This window comes from Pediculus humanus, genomic scaffold (assembly GCF_000006295.1).
Source record: "Pediculus humanus corporis 1103172108294 genomic scaffold, whole genome shotgun sequence".
NCBI classification, from domain to species: domain Eukaryota; kingdom Metazoa; phylum Arthropoda; class Insecta; order Psocodea; family Pediculidae; genus Pediculus; species Pediculus humanus.
Window position 1 is genome coordinate 55,967 of NW_002987863.1, and position 16,878 is coordinate 72,844.

Genomic DNA, 16,878 nt, shown 5'->3' on the forward strand with positions numbered 1-16,878 from the left:
TTGATCTTTGTAGGTTTCGCAAACCCGAAATGTGATCCGCTAACTTTGAGACGTGATTCTCATCTAGGATCTTTAGTTAATACGAATTCCTTATTGAAGTCTGGATATTGGAGTTAAGGTTTGTTAGTCAAATGCTTTCTGTTCCTTTTCAGTCCAGAGACAAGTCTGATCCTTTTTTAGAGGACAGGTCAAGGGTTTCGCTATTTGTGAGAAATTCTTTATTAATCTTCGATAGTAACCAACGAGTTCTTGGAAGGATTTGATATCTCTGACACATTTTTAAGAGTAGGGAATGAGGTTATGCCTTGCACCTTTTCAGGATTAGGTTGGGACACCGTCATCGCTCATGATATATCTCAGGTAGACAATTTCCCCTCTTTAGAAATTCGCATTTGTCTGGTTGTAAATTCAGATTGTTTTGCCGGAGTTTATCAGAGGTGGCGGCTTTTAATTTGTAGTTTCATGTTCTTCGATAGAACTAGTGTTATGGATCTCGTTCTTCGAGGAAGTCGGTCTTGCTGATCTTGCAGTAAACTCGTAGTTGGCTTGGATATTCAATATAATAAATAGACAATTTCTATCTGATGTATTATATTAACCAAATATACCACTAATTACACTACTTATCAGTTAAACACTAAATATAATATAAGTGAAATACAATAACTATGCTACTAAGTCCAATAATGTAGATGCTCTGTAGAACAACAACGTCGAGCTTGATTGACAGACGAAACTCTAGTGAGTCCTGTGGCGTTGAGGCCCACTATTTATATGATGACCAAAACAATCGATGCGTCTGTAACCCTTGAATTGCCCCAATAAATCTATTATCTGCTTTCATAAGGGATGATTACGGTCTTTGTACGCTCTTCTGAATTAATGAAGAGAAAGTGTTCCAAAGGTCCGCGTTTTTTATTATGTCACGTTCATAAACAACAAACAATTACTCTCATAAAAATTCCTTAAGCATTTGTAGATTTTTCTCCTCAGCAATGGCTGCTGAATATGCAGAATTGAGATTATTGAAGTTTTTCCACCTCAACATCTGGGATATTTTAGGATGTGAATGAAAGATGAAACGATTTAGAGTTATTTCATTGACGTATTCACTTTTTGAAGAAAGAGATTTTTTGTCTTCTTTAATGTCTGTTTTTAGACTTGATATGATTTGACTTGTTAGATTTCCCAATCTCTCGAAAAATTCTGCAATTGATTCATGTGATTCCTGTTTGCAATTCGTCAACTCCTCTATCAGTTGACTATGGGGTTTCTTATCTTGGTATAATTCTATTAGTTTTGTTTTTACATCATCCCAATTATCGAAATGGTACACAGAAATTCGATCCCTGGCTTTACCAGTGATTCTGGAGTAGATGAATCTGAAGAGTGGGTACTTATTCTCTTCAGAGGACAGTTCAAAAGCATTATCACAATCAGAGATAAATGCATCAAGTTGGTTCCTTTCTCCGGAAAAGAAATTAGGAACTAGACTACACAAGAAATCAAGGGATATTTGGGATGGATTGAAAACAGGTTGACCAGTTCTAGGCATTGTTCACAACAAAAATGAGTAACTATCTGTACTTACTTACAATACAAAAAGAATTTCTGATAAAGAGTTGAAACCCAACAACACGAAAAGAATTACTTTAAATCCTTCTGATTTCCTGTTGTTCAGAAATATCCTACCGACTGCGCCATAAATATGTCGTGGCCCGATTCGATTATCGATTCACAACGTTGATCTTCCTCCGCGTTCGTGGTATTATTCAAGATTGAAATCGAACACACTTTTAACGAAAGAAGAATTATATTGATTGTAAGCAACAGAAGAACATTTTACATCATGTTACATGTACAGAACAAATTAGTCACTAAAATAATGTTATGAACACTACTAGTTGTAAACACAATCACAAAACTAGACCTAGACACAAGTTGAACTCTAAGATATCAGGAGAAACCGATGAAAATTTACTTATCACTTAACTACTAAATATAATATAAGTGAAATACAATAACTATGCTACTAAGTCCAATAATGTAGATGCTCTGTAGAACAACAACGTCGAGCTTGATTGACAGACGAAACTCTAGTGAGTCCTGTGGCGTTGAGGCCCACTATTTATATGATGACCAAAACAATCGATGCGTCTGTAACCCTTGAATTGCCCCAATAAATCTATCATCTCCTTTCATAAGGGATGATTACGGTCTTTGTACGCTCTTCTGAATTAATGAAGAGAAAGTGTTCCAAAGGTCCGCGTTTTTTATTATGTCACGTTCATAAACAACAAACAAATACTCTCATAAAAATTCCTCAAGCGATTAGATAGACTAATAATAAATATCCATAATAAAATAAATACTATAAACTTTAAATAGATGCCCTCGTTGAAGGTCAGATTTCGTTGGGATCACAACACTAGCATGAATGACTATGTCGTCAAGGTACACGAAACACTGTAAACCTTGCAATCCTGTTAAAACGGTGTTCAATATTAGTCTTTGGAAAGTAGAGGGTGCATTTTTTAGGCCAAACGGCATTCGGGTAAATTCATAATGTCCTAGAGGAGTAGAGAAAGACGTCTTGAGTTGGTCAGCCTTTTTCACAGGGATTTGGTGAAAACCTGATGCTCGAATCAAGTGTGGTGAAATATTTTGAATGTCCTAATTGATCTAGAATTTTCTCGATATTGGGAATGGGGAATTTCTCTCCTACTGTTATTTCATTTAACTTTCTGTAGTAATAGAAATAATGGTGGACCATTTCCTGGAACCGCATAGGAGACCCAATCCCCGCCAATCCCCTGACGGTCAGGTTCCCGCCCCCTTCCTTCAATAACCTGAATGGGGCGTCGCCTGTCTTGGGCCTATCTTGGGCACTCCGACAACGTGTGTCCGACATCGTCCTCAAGCGCACGGCAGAACCAACACTCCGTTGCTTCCTCTCTGCCGATGCGCGCAAGGTACGAGCCAAAGACACCGCGTCCTGTTAGTATCTGCGTGAGCCGAAAGGACAGGGCTCCGTCCTCACGTCCCCCCACCCTATCTGATAAACTCACTTTCATCTTCACCGTAAGCAAAACGGTGCTCTTTGACGGTAAATTTCCTTTGAAAATGTTGCCAGTGAGTGAAGGAGGAGCGATTACTACCCCATCACGCACCCCCTTCCCCGCCTCGATTTAAACGTGTAGACATTATATATATCGTATGTGTGTGTGTGTGTGTGATGTACATCATCTAGTCTTCGAAGGAAATGACTCCCCAATAAGAAAAAAATGGTCGTTTCGGTTCATTTCCGTTTTTCCACTTTTTCGAAGGAATGAAATTTGTGGACGGGAAACAAATTTTGATTTATTTTGTCAGGCCAAAAATTTTAACGTTTTACTTTTTTGAGAAAAAAAAAAAGAAACAATTATACGCGTTGTAATTATGTAAATATCAATAATAATAATAATGATTGTAAAAATAATAAATAATAATAACGGTATTAATTTTTTAAGGGAAATAAATGATTTGTGTCGGGATCGATCGTTGTTTTATTATTTGTGTAAAAATTTTTTCTATTTTTTTTATTTTCTCAGATTTAAAACAAAAAAAAAAAAAAAAAAAGAAAAAATTTTCATTGAATGTGAAAGTAAAAATAATAATAATAATAATCATTGTTAAAAAATTATTTTTATGTAATTTAAAAAAAAAAAAAGTTGAATAATTAATAATAATAATAAGATGCGTTGTTTTCAAAAAAAAAAAAAAAAAAAAAAACGGGAACGAAATATATAATAATAATAAAAAGTAAAAATGAATTCGTTTGTTTGTTTATTTGTTTGTTTAAAACAAAATAATTTCCTTTTGTTTAAAAATTACGTATGAGAGAGAGAGAGAGAGAGAAAGCACCGAAGGGTAAAATTTATTATCATTATTATTATAAAAAATATGAAATGATTACGTCATGGACGTTTTTAAAAATAAAAATTTTACCCGAAATGAAAAGTAATAATAATGATAATAATAATAATGCCTTTAAACGTCGAAATTCCGCGATTACGAGGTCACGACCTTTATTTGAAAAAAAATTAAAGGGGTGGGTGGGTGGGGGGTTAAAAAAAGAAATTTTTTATTAAAATACAAAAAAAAATTTATTATAAAATTATAAAAATACAAAAAAAAAAAATTAAAAAAAACATGGACGGATTATTAATAATAATAATATCAATCGTTCGATACATATAAAATTGATTAGTAATACTGTTATCATTATCTGAAAGTAATAATATCATTATCATTATTATCATTATTATTCAGATTGTTAAAAAAATTATACATAACAATACGTAATTACGAGTGAATTTTTTTTTTCTTTTCTCACTTTCACGTGGAAAAAATTTAATTAAATAATAATAATAATAATAATAATAATAATAATAATAATAATAATAATAATAATAATAATAATAATAAAGTTAATATAACATAATGGCTCCTCCCGTTTTCTCTTCTACCATTGGCATTGAATTTTTATTTTGTTTCGAATCTCTTGTTCCAATACACACGGATAAAACGTTGGCTAAATGAACGAATATCGCACCCACGACGAACCTATTTGAGGAGGGGGGGGGGGAAAATGTGTTAAAAAGTTTTCGATTATAAATAAATAATCAAAAATATACAAACCAAAATGAATATCCTAAATAAGCCATATCTTGTGATGTCCATCTATTGTTTATATCTTCTCTTGACATAACGTTAAATTGTAATTTTTGTACAAATTGAACTACCCACAATATGACGGCAAAACTGTGAAAAGATGCTGAAAGGGGGAGGGGGAGGGGAAAAGCACTTTAATAACTTGAAAAATTTTAATTGTTATGCATATCGATTTTTTATTTACCGGCGAGTAAATTCCAAACGTACAGTCCAGGTACACCCAATAAAGCTAAATATTGATTGGTTGCCGTATTCAAAACGGCAAAAATAGCACAAAGTGTGGAAAAGAGCAAACCGATGACCAGGCATGCGATTGTTGCTATCCAAGCTCCATACAAAAGAAATTCTCTTTCTGTGTGAGCCAATTGTGTCACATGAACCATATATTCTCTCCAACCATATTTGACATTTAATTTTTTTTCACCTTCGAATAAACCTAAATTTATTTTTCCATCTGATTCATCCGGATTTGACAGTCTTTTAGCTTTTGCAACAACCCACCTACACCCATAATAAAATAAAATAATTATTTACTCTAAATTAAATAATTTATTTGAAAAAAATTAATAAATTACCATTTTGTTCCTAGAGCAGCCACAATTAAACCTACAGCTAAACATGATCCGAAAAATGTTAAAAAAATGGCCCCTTTTTTAAAAAGATTCATTTTGTTTTTTGTTTTTTATCTTTCTTTCTTTCTTTTTTTTTTTATTTTTCAACTTACAAATGAGTAATCCATGTTATATGAACCTAAAAATTAAATTTTAATTAGATCAATGAGTAGTAATTAATTTAAAAATATTTATGGGATTTTTTTTTTGTAACCTTAAATAAAAAACTTTAACTTTAAACTTTGAAAAAATAATAATAATAATACCAAATGTTTGATAAAAATGATTTTATGTAAAATTTCAAATCAAATAAATGAAAATTAATAATAGATAACACACTTAAATTAATGAACATTCATTTTTTTTTTTTTTTTTTTTAAATTTCTTTCTAAATATTTTCCCAAGTATCCATTACCGTAGAAAGTTCACGACTTTCATAACTAATTAAAAATTTTTTAATAGTAATTATTAAACAAGTAAATTTTCAAAAAGTATGAATGAACTTTCAAAAATATTTCATTTGTTTTTTTTTTTGAAAATTCTCTTTCATTTGGTATTTAAAATTAATTTTGACATTTAACGAAATATAAAAATATTTAATTAATAATTACATCGTTCACGGTCGATTAGTTATTTGCCCGTAGATATTTTGTTTTCAAATGTCAAATTAAATGTAAAACGATTGAATTTTAATAAAATTAAAAAAAAATTAAAGTACGAATGATATTTAATATTAAAAAAAAAAAAATGAGAAAAATAAACGAGTACCAATTTTTTATAGCAAATTTGTCGGATCCGAGTCAACTAACATGTTCTTAATACGGAATGTACCATTTTGCGGTACCATTAAAATGAATCACTATTGACGAAAGCAAAACAAAATGGAGGATGATTTTGATTGATGAATAATTCACTACGAATGAACTACTAATTAGATGATTAGGCGCTTTCATCAAGATTATATCCGGATTATGATTGTTTTTTATCACAACATTTGAGCACCAAAGTTAAACGTTAAAAAAATTTTCAAATGAAAGTGGAGCGTTAAAATGTTACAAAAGAGTGAAAGGTCAATCAGTCGCGTCATAATTCAAGTATTGAATTTTCGTTAATTGTTTTTTGTAAATTATGGAGTCTTTAATAAGATATGGAACTGCTGGATTTAGAGACAGGTGATTTTTTTTTCTTTTTTTTTTTCAATAAGATTTATTAAAATCGTTTGCTACTAAACTATATCCTTTATTAAACTTTATCGACATTTTTATTTAAATTTTTTTTTTTTTTTTTTAATGAAATATTTTAACTTTCATTTGATTCCAATAAATTTTTTACGTTAGTACTGATTGCGAAAACTTTTTCCAGATAGAATTTACATTATAACTAAAGAGTATTTGTCAAAAAAAAAAAGAAAAAATTCAAACTTTGATAAAAATGATTTCTAAGTAAATTGAATCATTATTTTTTTACAGAGCGGAAAATTTAGATACAGTATTATCCAGAGTTGGTATATTAGCTGTTTTAAGGTCAAAAAAGAAAAATGGACAAGCAATTGGTTTGATGATAACAGCTTCACATAATCCTGAATGTGATAATGGTGTTAAACTCATCGATCCACAAGGTGAAATGTTAGAACAATCATGGGAAGAATTAGCGACAACATTGGCTAATTGCGATGATAGCAATCTTAGCAAAGTGATTGAACAAATTGTCGAAAGTCAAAATATTGATATGACTAAACCTGGTTTAGTGTTGCTTGGAAGAGACACAAGGTAAAAAACTAACTTTTTTATGTTTATCACCTACAATTAAGTAAAAATAAATAATGATAATGTAAAAAAAATATTTTTTCTGCAGATCGAGTAGTCCAAAATTATCTGAACTAGCCATTGATGGTATAAAATCGATGAATGGACAGTTTAAAGATTATGGAATTGTTACAACACCTTTTTTACACTATATGGTATTTTGTAAAAATACATTCGAAGGTGGAAAAGAACCTGTGGTGGATGATTACAATTCAAAACTTGTTAAATCATTCAAAATCTTAAACGATTACAATCATGTGAGAATAATATTTTTTTTTTTTTTAAATAATATTAAATCTTATATATTTATAAAATAATTTAACTGAAAAAAAACAAAATTTTTTAATTTAATATTGCAGGGGGGTTGTAAAAACTACAAACCATTTGTTTTATTAGATGGTGCAAATGGTGTGGGAGCATTGAAAGTTAACGAAATCAAATCCGAATTGGAAAATCTTTTAAATATAAAAGTGTACAACAGTGGAAATGGAAAATTAAATGATAAATGTGGAGCTGATTACATAAAAGTAATTTTATTTATAAATTTTTTTTTTAAATTCGAGTTTAATCAAATCCAAAATGTTTTTGATTGTTAAAACGAAATGATGTTTTAATCAGGTTCACAAAAAGGCTCCAGAAGGAGTTCCAGTTGAAATCAATGCAAGGTGTTTAGCATTCGATGGTGATGCGGATCGTTTGGTTTATTATTATATAGATGATTCGAAAGTATTTCATTTACTAGACGGTGATAAAATAGCAACCTTGTTGGCGGATTATTTAATTGAATTGATAAGAAAAGCAAATGTTGATATTAATTTAGGATTAGTTCAAACGGCTTATGCCAATGGAAGTTCTACAAATTACGTTAAAAATACTCTGGCGAGTTTTTCAAATTTTTTCCTTTTTTTTTTCTTTTCTTTTCTCACATTCTTTATCATTCGCATCTTTAATTTCTTGAAATTTTCTTTTTATCTTTACAGAAAATTCCTGTTGCTTGTTGTCCAACAGGTGTTAAACATTTACATCACAAAGCACTTGAATATGACGTAGGAGTTTATTTCGAAGCAAACGGTCATGGAAGTGTTTTATTTAAAAAAACAGCAGAAGATAAAATTCGAAACAAAGTTAATTCTTCGACATCATCCCAAGGTAATTTATAAAAGCGTATGAGGTATTTTTCCCAATTGATTAATTATTATTTATCATTATTATTTTATTTTCCCAGAAGAGAAAACTAGCGCTTCCAGACTTTTGGCTTTGATCGAATTGACTAATCAAACGGTGGGAGATGCTCTTTCCGATGCTTTATTAGTAGAAACTGTACTCAAGGCTAAAGGTTGGAATTTGCAAGATTGGGAAAAAACATACACGGATTTGCCCAACAGATTGCTCAAAGTTGCCGTTAAGGTATTAGGTTTTAATTCGTCTTCGAAAGGTTTGAGTAAACGTACACACGCATAATTTTTTTTTTTTTTTTTTTTTTGTAGGACAACACTGCCATAAAAACGGATTACACCGAACAGGTTTGCTTGCATCCTGGCGAATTACAAAATAAAATAAACGAACTTGTTGCCAACGTGAATAATGGCCGATCATTTATCAGGTACTCAATTTTAAAATTTTGTAAAACATACATGACGTCATAAAAAAAAAATTATTTATTTGTTTATTTTTTTTCCAACACAGACCTTCTGGAACTGAAAAAGTCGTTCGTATTTATTCAGAAGCTTCCACTCAGCTGGAAGCTGATAAATTGGCAATGGATGTTGCCAAAGCAGTTTACGAATTAGCAGACGGCGTTGGAAATCTTCCGACGCTTTAAAACTGGAACATATATACATATATTTTAATCGAAATGCGATTTCCGGTAAAAATAAAATCCAAAGTCGCCATATTTAATATTAATAATAATAAAAAAAAAAAATTTATATTTTACTATACTACACTCTCTATAAAATATATTTTATTATTATTATTATTATTTTTTTTTTTTTTGGAGAGGTAAATTATTTAATTTGAAATTTGATTTTTCCAGGGCAATAATAATTATTAAACATTCAGTTAAGAAAATCTTTCGTTTGTAATCGAGAAAAAGAAAAGAAACGATATCGTATTGATTTTATTAATAATAATAATAATAATAAGAAAGAAGTGTCAAAATCCGATAGGAAAAAAGAAAAATAATTAAGGGCGTTTATTTATTTAAAAAGAAAAAATGGGGGAAACAAAACAAAAAAAACGCAAGGTTAGTATATAATAAATTTTTTTTTTTTTAAATGGCGGAAACTCTAAAAAAAAAAAAAAAAAAAAAAAACAACAATTTACGATCGAACCTTTTGCTGCAATCATTTTGAAATTTTTACATCGTTTCATTGATTAAAAAAAAAAAAAGGGGGGGAGGAGAGGAGGGAAAGGGGAAGGAGGGAGAATTAGGGAGTGGGGTGGGTGGGGAGGTGGGCGAGGGTTAAGTAGAAAAAATATTTATGCATACGTTTTTTTTTTCCTCGACGAAAATAAAAATTTTCCCAAAAAGAAGAAAATCGGATGAATTTAATCCGGATGGAAAAATTCAATTTCGTAAAATGAAAGAAAGAAAGAAATAATAATAATAATAATAAATATTTAACATATCGATTAATTATTATTATTATTATTATTTAAATAAGAAAGATTTGCTTTTGTAAGACATTATTAATTTCGTACGATTATTACTATTATTATTATTACAGCAGTCGAAAACAAACAAACAAACAAACAGACACACAAAAAGGAAAAGGGGAAGAGGAGGAGGAGGAGAGGGAGGGGAAGGGAAGGGATTTATTTTTTACATCATTCGAAATGAAAAAAATTTCTAGAATATTGTTCTTTCTTTCTTTCTTTCTTTCGTTTTCGTCTAATCCGTAATCGGGAATATCGAAATCTATTGAATTTATAATAATACCCGTGAAGCGAAAAAGGAAAAAAAAAAAAAAAATTTCTTTAACTTTTAAAAATTCCCCCCCCTCCCCCCGTATGAGGTGAGGAGGTTTATTTAGTTTAGAAAAGTCATAATAAAAAAAAATATCGATGAAGCGATGAAATGATAATAATAATAATAATAATAAAAAACAATTTCAAAATGATTCCACTTTTTCTTTTTTTTTGTATAAAAGGAATTTTTTAAATCGTCTTTTGAACGCATTTTTTTTTATTTTATACAATCGCATCTTATTATTATTATTATTATTATTATTATTATTATTATTATTATTATTATTATTATTTCGATTTGCTTTCGTTAAATTTTTTTTCTAAAATTTAAAGTCACATAGAGTCTGGGTTAACGATGGCAAAAATCAAAACAAAAGAAAGGAAAGAAATCGAGGCCGTTAAACGAGTTCGAAATCATAGAGTAAATAAACAAAAATTTGAATTTTTTTTTTTTAAAAAAATAACTTTTTAAACAATCCACGTTTAAAACTTTAAATAAATAAATTAATAATAATAAGTCGTCTCTCTCTCTCTCTCTTTCTCTCTCGGGGAAAATAATCACGAAACAAATAAAGTTTATAATTTAAAGTTTTTTTTATCATAAAAAAATTTTTTTTTTTCGTTCAAAAGACGACGATGAAAAAAAAAAAAAAAAGTTTTTTTTTTTTTTTTTTTTTTGTCGTTAAAGTCACGACAAATCGATAAACATAATCGATTATTTAAAAACGTAACGTGTAATTTTTTTTTTTTTTTTTTTTTTTCGATAAAAAATTTCGAAACGGTTATTACACAAACGTGAAATCAGAAATTAAAAAAACAAAAAAGTTGAAAAATGTCAATAGTTTCCGCCATTTTGTTTTTGTTTGTTTGTTTTTAATTACGTAACTTTTTTTTCGTAACGGTTTTTGAACGGTTGAAACGTAGCCGCCATGTTTTTTTTTTTTTTTTTAAATGAGAACGTATATCGATTTATTTTCATTTATTTATAATTGATGGGGGGGAGGGGGCAAAAGAAAAACCGTTCGAATGTTAATAGAGTTAAGGTAAGTTAATAACGAACGATTCGAACGTGGGTTTAAATAATAATAATAATTTCAATTTTAAAAAACCGTTTTTAATGACGTCATCAATGAGGGATTTCCGTTTTTTTTTTTTTTTTTTGTTGCGAAAACGATAGTCGAACCGTTTTTTTAAATCTTTTATCATTTTCTACACGGGTTTTCACAATGATAATAATAATAATTGGATGTCGTTATTTAAATGAAACTGCATTTTCCGGTTTCCCCTCCCGTCCCTCCTTCCCCCCCACCAATTTCGATAGAAAATTTAAAATGACGTCGTTTTTTCTCGTTAAAAATTTTTTTTTTTTTTTTTTGTTTTATTGGCATCGTTTAACGTTTTCGTTGGTCAAAACGCGTTCGTTTCGATTTTAAAAAAGTTTTTTTTTTTTTTTTTTTTTTTTTTTTTTTTTACAACAAACAACAAACAACAACTTTTTTTTTTTTTTTTTTTTTACTAAAAAGTAATTAAATAAAAGTCCCTGGTATTTTCTAGAAAAAAAAAAAAATGTTGCAAAACAAACAAACAACTCAAACTCATCTCTTATTGAAATGTTAAAAAAAAAAAAAAAACGGGAGAAGAATAAATTTGAATAGTTAAAAATAATAATAATAATAATTATTATTATTATTATCATCATATTTTTAACGTTTATATTTTCCCGACTTTTATAAACTTTTTAATAATAAAACTTTTTTACATTTTTGATAAAAAAAAAAAAGAAAGAAAAATTTTATCACACGCACGCGAACACGCACGCACGCACGCATGAGAGAAAACTAATTGCGGATAAAAGAAGACATCTCGTGCGTGTTGGGTGGAAGTGGGTGGGGGGAGGTGGTGCACACACACACACACACACACACATGAAGCTCGTGTGCTTGAATGACAGACGACAAAAACAACAACAACAACAACAAGATAATATTCGTAGAGAAAAAGTTTTGCGTGGGCGTTAGGAAAGATGGAAGGTGGTGGTGGTGGTGGTGGTAGGGGTGGGGCAAGGGGAAGATAGAAGGAAAAAGAAAATAGGAAAGGTTAAACGCGGGGGGGGGGAAAGGAAGTGCGAAAATTAAATACAAACGAACAAACGACGAATATACGAGTATGTATGTATATAAATTACGTTCCATTAATTCAAACCCTTAAGCGTTTGGAATTTAAGTTAGGAATTTGTTTAATTACGAACGTTGAGGGAGACTCGGGGGGAGGTGAGGGGAAGGAGAAAAGGGGAGGAAGGTTAAGGAAAAAAGAGACGACGATTAATGTACCCTTGAGTTAAATTTTTTTCCATCTCCATTATGAAAAGGTTAAATTTATTTTTCTAACGATTCAAAAAAAAAAAAAAAAAAAAAAATTTTGTACAAACGTCGTCTGCTTATATAAACAAAAACAAAAAAAATTTTTTTTTTTTTCGTTTGTTGTTGTTGTTGTCGTTGTTGTTGCGATCCCGTAAATTTTTTTTTTTTTTTTTGTACACCCGTTCGCTCTCCTGCTTTTTTTCCTTCTGCTCTTTTTCTTTTTTTGTGTGTGTGTGTCTTTTAGACGTTATTCGGTGCTGGAACGAATTTTCGCGACGCCGCACTAAAAATCGTTGCATCCGGGCAATATCTCTCTTTCTATACCCATTCATGTGCTTAGCACATCGAACGTTCGGTGCAGAAGGAAGGAAGAAAAAAGAAAAAAAAAAAAAAACAAAAGAAAAAGAAAAAAATAAAAAATATTAAAAAAAAACGGTTTTTTTTCTTCGCGTCGCGCACACACGCACGCACAAACGTATCCGCGAAATTTAAACGAGAAAAAAAAATTTATTTATTTATTTATCCGTTTGTTTATTATTATTATTGTTATTATTATTTTAAAAATAAGTTTTCGGTTATATTTATTTTTATCATTTCATGTTTGTACAACATGTGATTACTTAAAAAAAATTTAAAAAAAAAAAAAAAAACGGTTTGTGAAAAATCGATTTAAGAAAAAGAAAAAGAAAACCGGAAATGATTAAAAATGAAAAAATTTCACCAATATTATTATTATTATTATTAAATAGTTTTTAACAAGTAAGTTGGTAGTTTTGAATTTATTTATGTTTGTTTTATTTATTTTTTTAATAAACGTCGTGTCGTTAATTGTAATTACGGTTGTAGATGATGATAATGTTATCACTTTGTCGTTCAAGGTAAATGGTTGGGAGGGGGTGGGGGGAAAAAGAAATAATAATAATATTTATTTATTTATTTATTTATTTTCGGACGGTTTCTTTTTTTTTTTTGTTTTTTTTTTACGTATTATGTATATATGTATATATTTTTTTTTCTCGTCGGGGAGTGTTTGTTTGTTTGTTTGACGTTTGAAAAACGGTTTAGTGTTAAAAAATTCAGTTGGAATAATGTCTGTCGCGCTGTCAAATCCTGTCGTTTGATTGACGACAGAAATAAAAAAAAAAAAAAAATGAAAAATTAAGAAGAAGAAAGAAAGAAAGAAAGAAATTTATTTATTTATTTTTTTTTTTTCGTATCTCTTTTCTCTCTCTCTCTCTCTCTCTTTCAATCTATCTATCTGTCTGTCTGTCTGTCTCTCGAAAAGCACTTTCAAGCAATAACTTAATAATAATAATAATAATGATAAATAAAAAAAAGAAAAAAAAAAGTTTTAATAAGTCAAATCCGAAATAAAACAAATCTAAATTATTATTATTATTGTTGTTGTTGTTGTTGTTGTTGTCGTCGTCTTATGACGAATTACGAATTATAAACAAAAAAAAAAAAAAACTTATGAAAATTGACTGAATACGCCGCTGAAAAAAAAAGATACGACGATGAAAAACAATAACAAAATGGTTGTTGTTCGATCGCGACAAAATATTATTATTATTATTATTATTATTATTAATTTTTTCCCGTTTTTGGTTTTTTTTGTTTATAATTTCGAATTCATTCATTCATTTATTATTATTATTATTCGAATGGTCGCGACAAAACATGATTGAAAATATTGATTGATTGATTGATCGATCGGAATTTGTTTTTTTTTTTTTTATCGATCGTTTGTTACATAATAATAAACAAACGTTAAAGATTTTTTTTAAGGTTTTTGCTGCGGTTAAAAATAATCGCCATATTTTTTTTTTGCTATTGTTTAACGCCAATACTTAAAGTATTTTAATAAGTGTAAATTTTTTCCCTTTTTTTTTTTCCTTCTCGGAAGTTTATAAACTTTTATTTAGAATTTATTATTATTATTATTAATTATCATTATTATTATTATTATTAGGGGTCGTTTCGATCGGAAATCGATAAGGGGGGAGAGTTTTGAAAAAAAAAAAAAAAATTTTCCGAGAAATATTTAAACGACGATTTATCGATAAACAATAATTGAAATTTTCATCGATACTCTATGTATGTATATTATTTTATAAGAATTTTTTCAAGTGTGCGTACGCTCATAAAAATTAGTCCGTTATTATTATCATCATCATCATCATTATCACGATTTTTAAAAAAAATTTTCGATAAAATTTTCCACCCCCCCCCCCGATAAATAAATAAATAAATAAGTAATTATATTTATTAAATGTTGTTGCGACGAAAATTATAATGTCAGGTTTTCACGTGCGAGTTAATGCGTGCCGCGAATGAGTGGGTGAATGGTGGGGGGAACGGGGGGTGAGTGCGCGAACGCGTTCGAAAAAGTTTTTATTTTTTTTTTTTTTCGAGAACGAAATGGAATTTTCAAATTTTCCATTATCATATAATAAATATTTTAAATATTTTTGACGAAAATGAAAAAAAAAACTTTCTTCAAACTAGTTTTTTCGATTTTTATTACAATAATTTTAAATTATATTTTTCAAAAGGTAAAAGTAAAGTTTGATGTTGTTGTTGTTGTCGGTTGTTGTCTGTTGTTTTTTTTTTCACCCTCGAGAAATTTAATATTTGAAATTTTGTTATTATCGCGACGCGAATAAATGAAACGGTTATTGTTATTATTATTATTATTATTACTATTAGTATTATTTTATTCCGGGGAGTTTTGGATTGGGGTGAGGGGAGGGAGGAAGGGGTAGGGCAAAATCGAAATTTGTTTTTCCTTTTTTTTTTTTTTTCACTTTGTGTTCGTTATTATTTAATTTATATGTTTGTTCGTTTGTTCATTCATTCATTCATTCGTTCGTTCGTTCGTTTGTTCAAAGAGAGCATCGTTAATTTTTTTTTTTTGCGGTTGGCAATACGGAAAAGGAAAAATTCGATTTTTTTTTTTTTTTTTTGATACGAACGTCGTAAAAATTGATAAAACAAAAAAAAAAAAAAAAGAATAACGCCTGGAGGAGAATCGTTAAATTCGGTGTAAATTATTATTTAGTTTTTGCGTTCGGGAAAAAGAAAGAAAGACAAAAAAAAGATGGAAAACGAGAAAGAGAGAGAGAGAGATAGAGATAGGGAGAAGTTTCGGTAAATAATAAAAAAAGAATCACATATAGTACGGTTCGGTTTATGATTTATAGAAAACGTTCGTACAACAAACAATAAAAAGGAACGAACAAAAAAAAAATACTCGAACGCGTAATAAATATGTTCCGTTCGCTGGAGAAAACAAAAAAAAAAAAAAAAAACAAAAAACGACGATGATGATGATAATGATAATATATATTCGGCAAATAAACATTCGAGGAAAAACGTTACACGGGTGGGGGAGGAAAAAAAAAATTTTTTAGAACAAAACGAAATCCGAAGAAAAAAAAATAATAATGACGTCATTAAAACGAATTTAAATGAAATTATTATTATTATCATTATTATTTTCCAGAATTTTTTTTTTTTGCGTTATCAACGGCGGTGTGATAACGAAAAGGATTGTTAATTAAGAATAAGTTTCTGAAGGGTTACACACACACACACACACACACACGGGGGGGGGGGGATTCGGATAATTGATTTCTGTTGTTTTGTAATAACCGCAACAACAACTGGAGAAAAGTCTCTGGAGAAAATGCACGTGTTTGCAAAACGGACAAACTTGTCTGACGTCACAATAAAAAATTTAATGATAACGACGAAGAAGCGAGAAAATTCGGTCCCCTTCTTTTTTTTTTTTTTTTTTTTTTTAATAAATAATCGAGAGAGAGAGAGAGAAATAAAGACGGGAGATGGTGGAAAACTCATTCCCGGTTCCGGAAAATTTTTCCGGTGCCGAAGCAGACGATAAAAAAAAAAAAATTTTTTTTTTTTTCGGTTTTTTTTTCGAAATCGGGTTACGTTCTCGTTGTCGCGTAAAATTTCCTATCGAAAAAACAAAAATGAGCGGGAAAGTGTAGGAGGGAGGGGGAAAAAGGAAACGGAAAAAGAAAAACTGGAGAAATTGAAAATGCAAAGAAAAATTTTCCTTTTTTTTTTTTTCTCCCGTTAAGAAAGATTTATTGTTAATTAAATTTCTCATCGTATTCATATTTTTTGTGTCAAACGTTTTTAATTTTTGTCCTTTTCGCTTCCGCTTCCGCTTTTCACTCTCTTACCCCTCCTCCCTCTCCCCCTCCCTCCGTCTTTGCTACGGTTAATGAAATTAAAGAAAAAAAAAATTTTTTCTTTTTTTTTGTTATTTAATTTTACGGTTATTTTACCTTTCGAGTTTTTTTTTTTTTACGTGTGAATAAAAATAAATAAATGAAAACAAACAAACAAGCGAATAAACAAACAAACAAACAAACAACAACACGCGATACC

At 29.4% G+C, this 16,878-nt stretch overlaps 2 protein-coding genes across 2 annotated transcripts; one reads left to right on the top strand and one right to left on the bottom strand.

Annotated features, from left to right (window-relative positions):
* Window positions 1-4,469: 4,469 nt before the first annotated feature.
* Phum_PHUM549530 (uncharacterized protein) lies at window positions 4,470-5,333 on the bottom strand (the record flags this gene model as incomplete). Its single annotated transcript, XM_002431766.1, has 4 exons — window positions 4,470-4,605; window positions 4,681-4,816; window positions 4,898-5,214; window positions 5,320-5,333. The coding sequence occupies 4 exons, from the start codon at window positions 5,331-5,333 to the stop codon at window positions 4,470-4,472; spliced, it is 603 nt and encodes a 200-aa protein (XP_002431811.1).
* A 1,119-nt stretch (window positions 5,334-6,452) lies between these two features.
* Window positions 6,453-8,951, top strand: Phum_PHUM549540 (Phosphoacetylglucosamine mutase, putative; the record flags this gene model as incomplete). Its single annotated transcript, XM_002431767.1, has 9 exons — window positions 6,453-6,496; window positions 6,794-7,093; window positions 7,179-7,386; window positions 7,489-7,656; window positions 7,748-8,008; window positions 8,110-8,278; window positions 8,355-8,536; window positions 8,617-8,732; window positions 8,816-8,951. The coding sequence occupies 9 exons, from the start codon at window positions 6,453-6,455 to the stop codon at window positions 8,949-8,951; spliced, it is 1,584 nt and encodes a 527-aa protein (XP_002431812.1).
* Window positions 8,952-16,878: the final 7,927 nt, after the last annotated feature.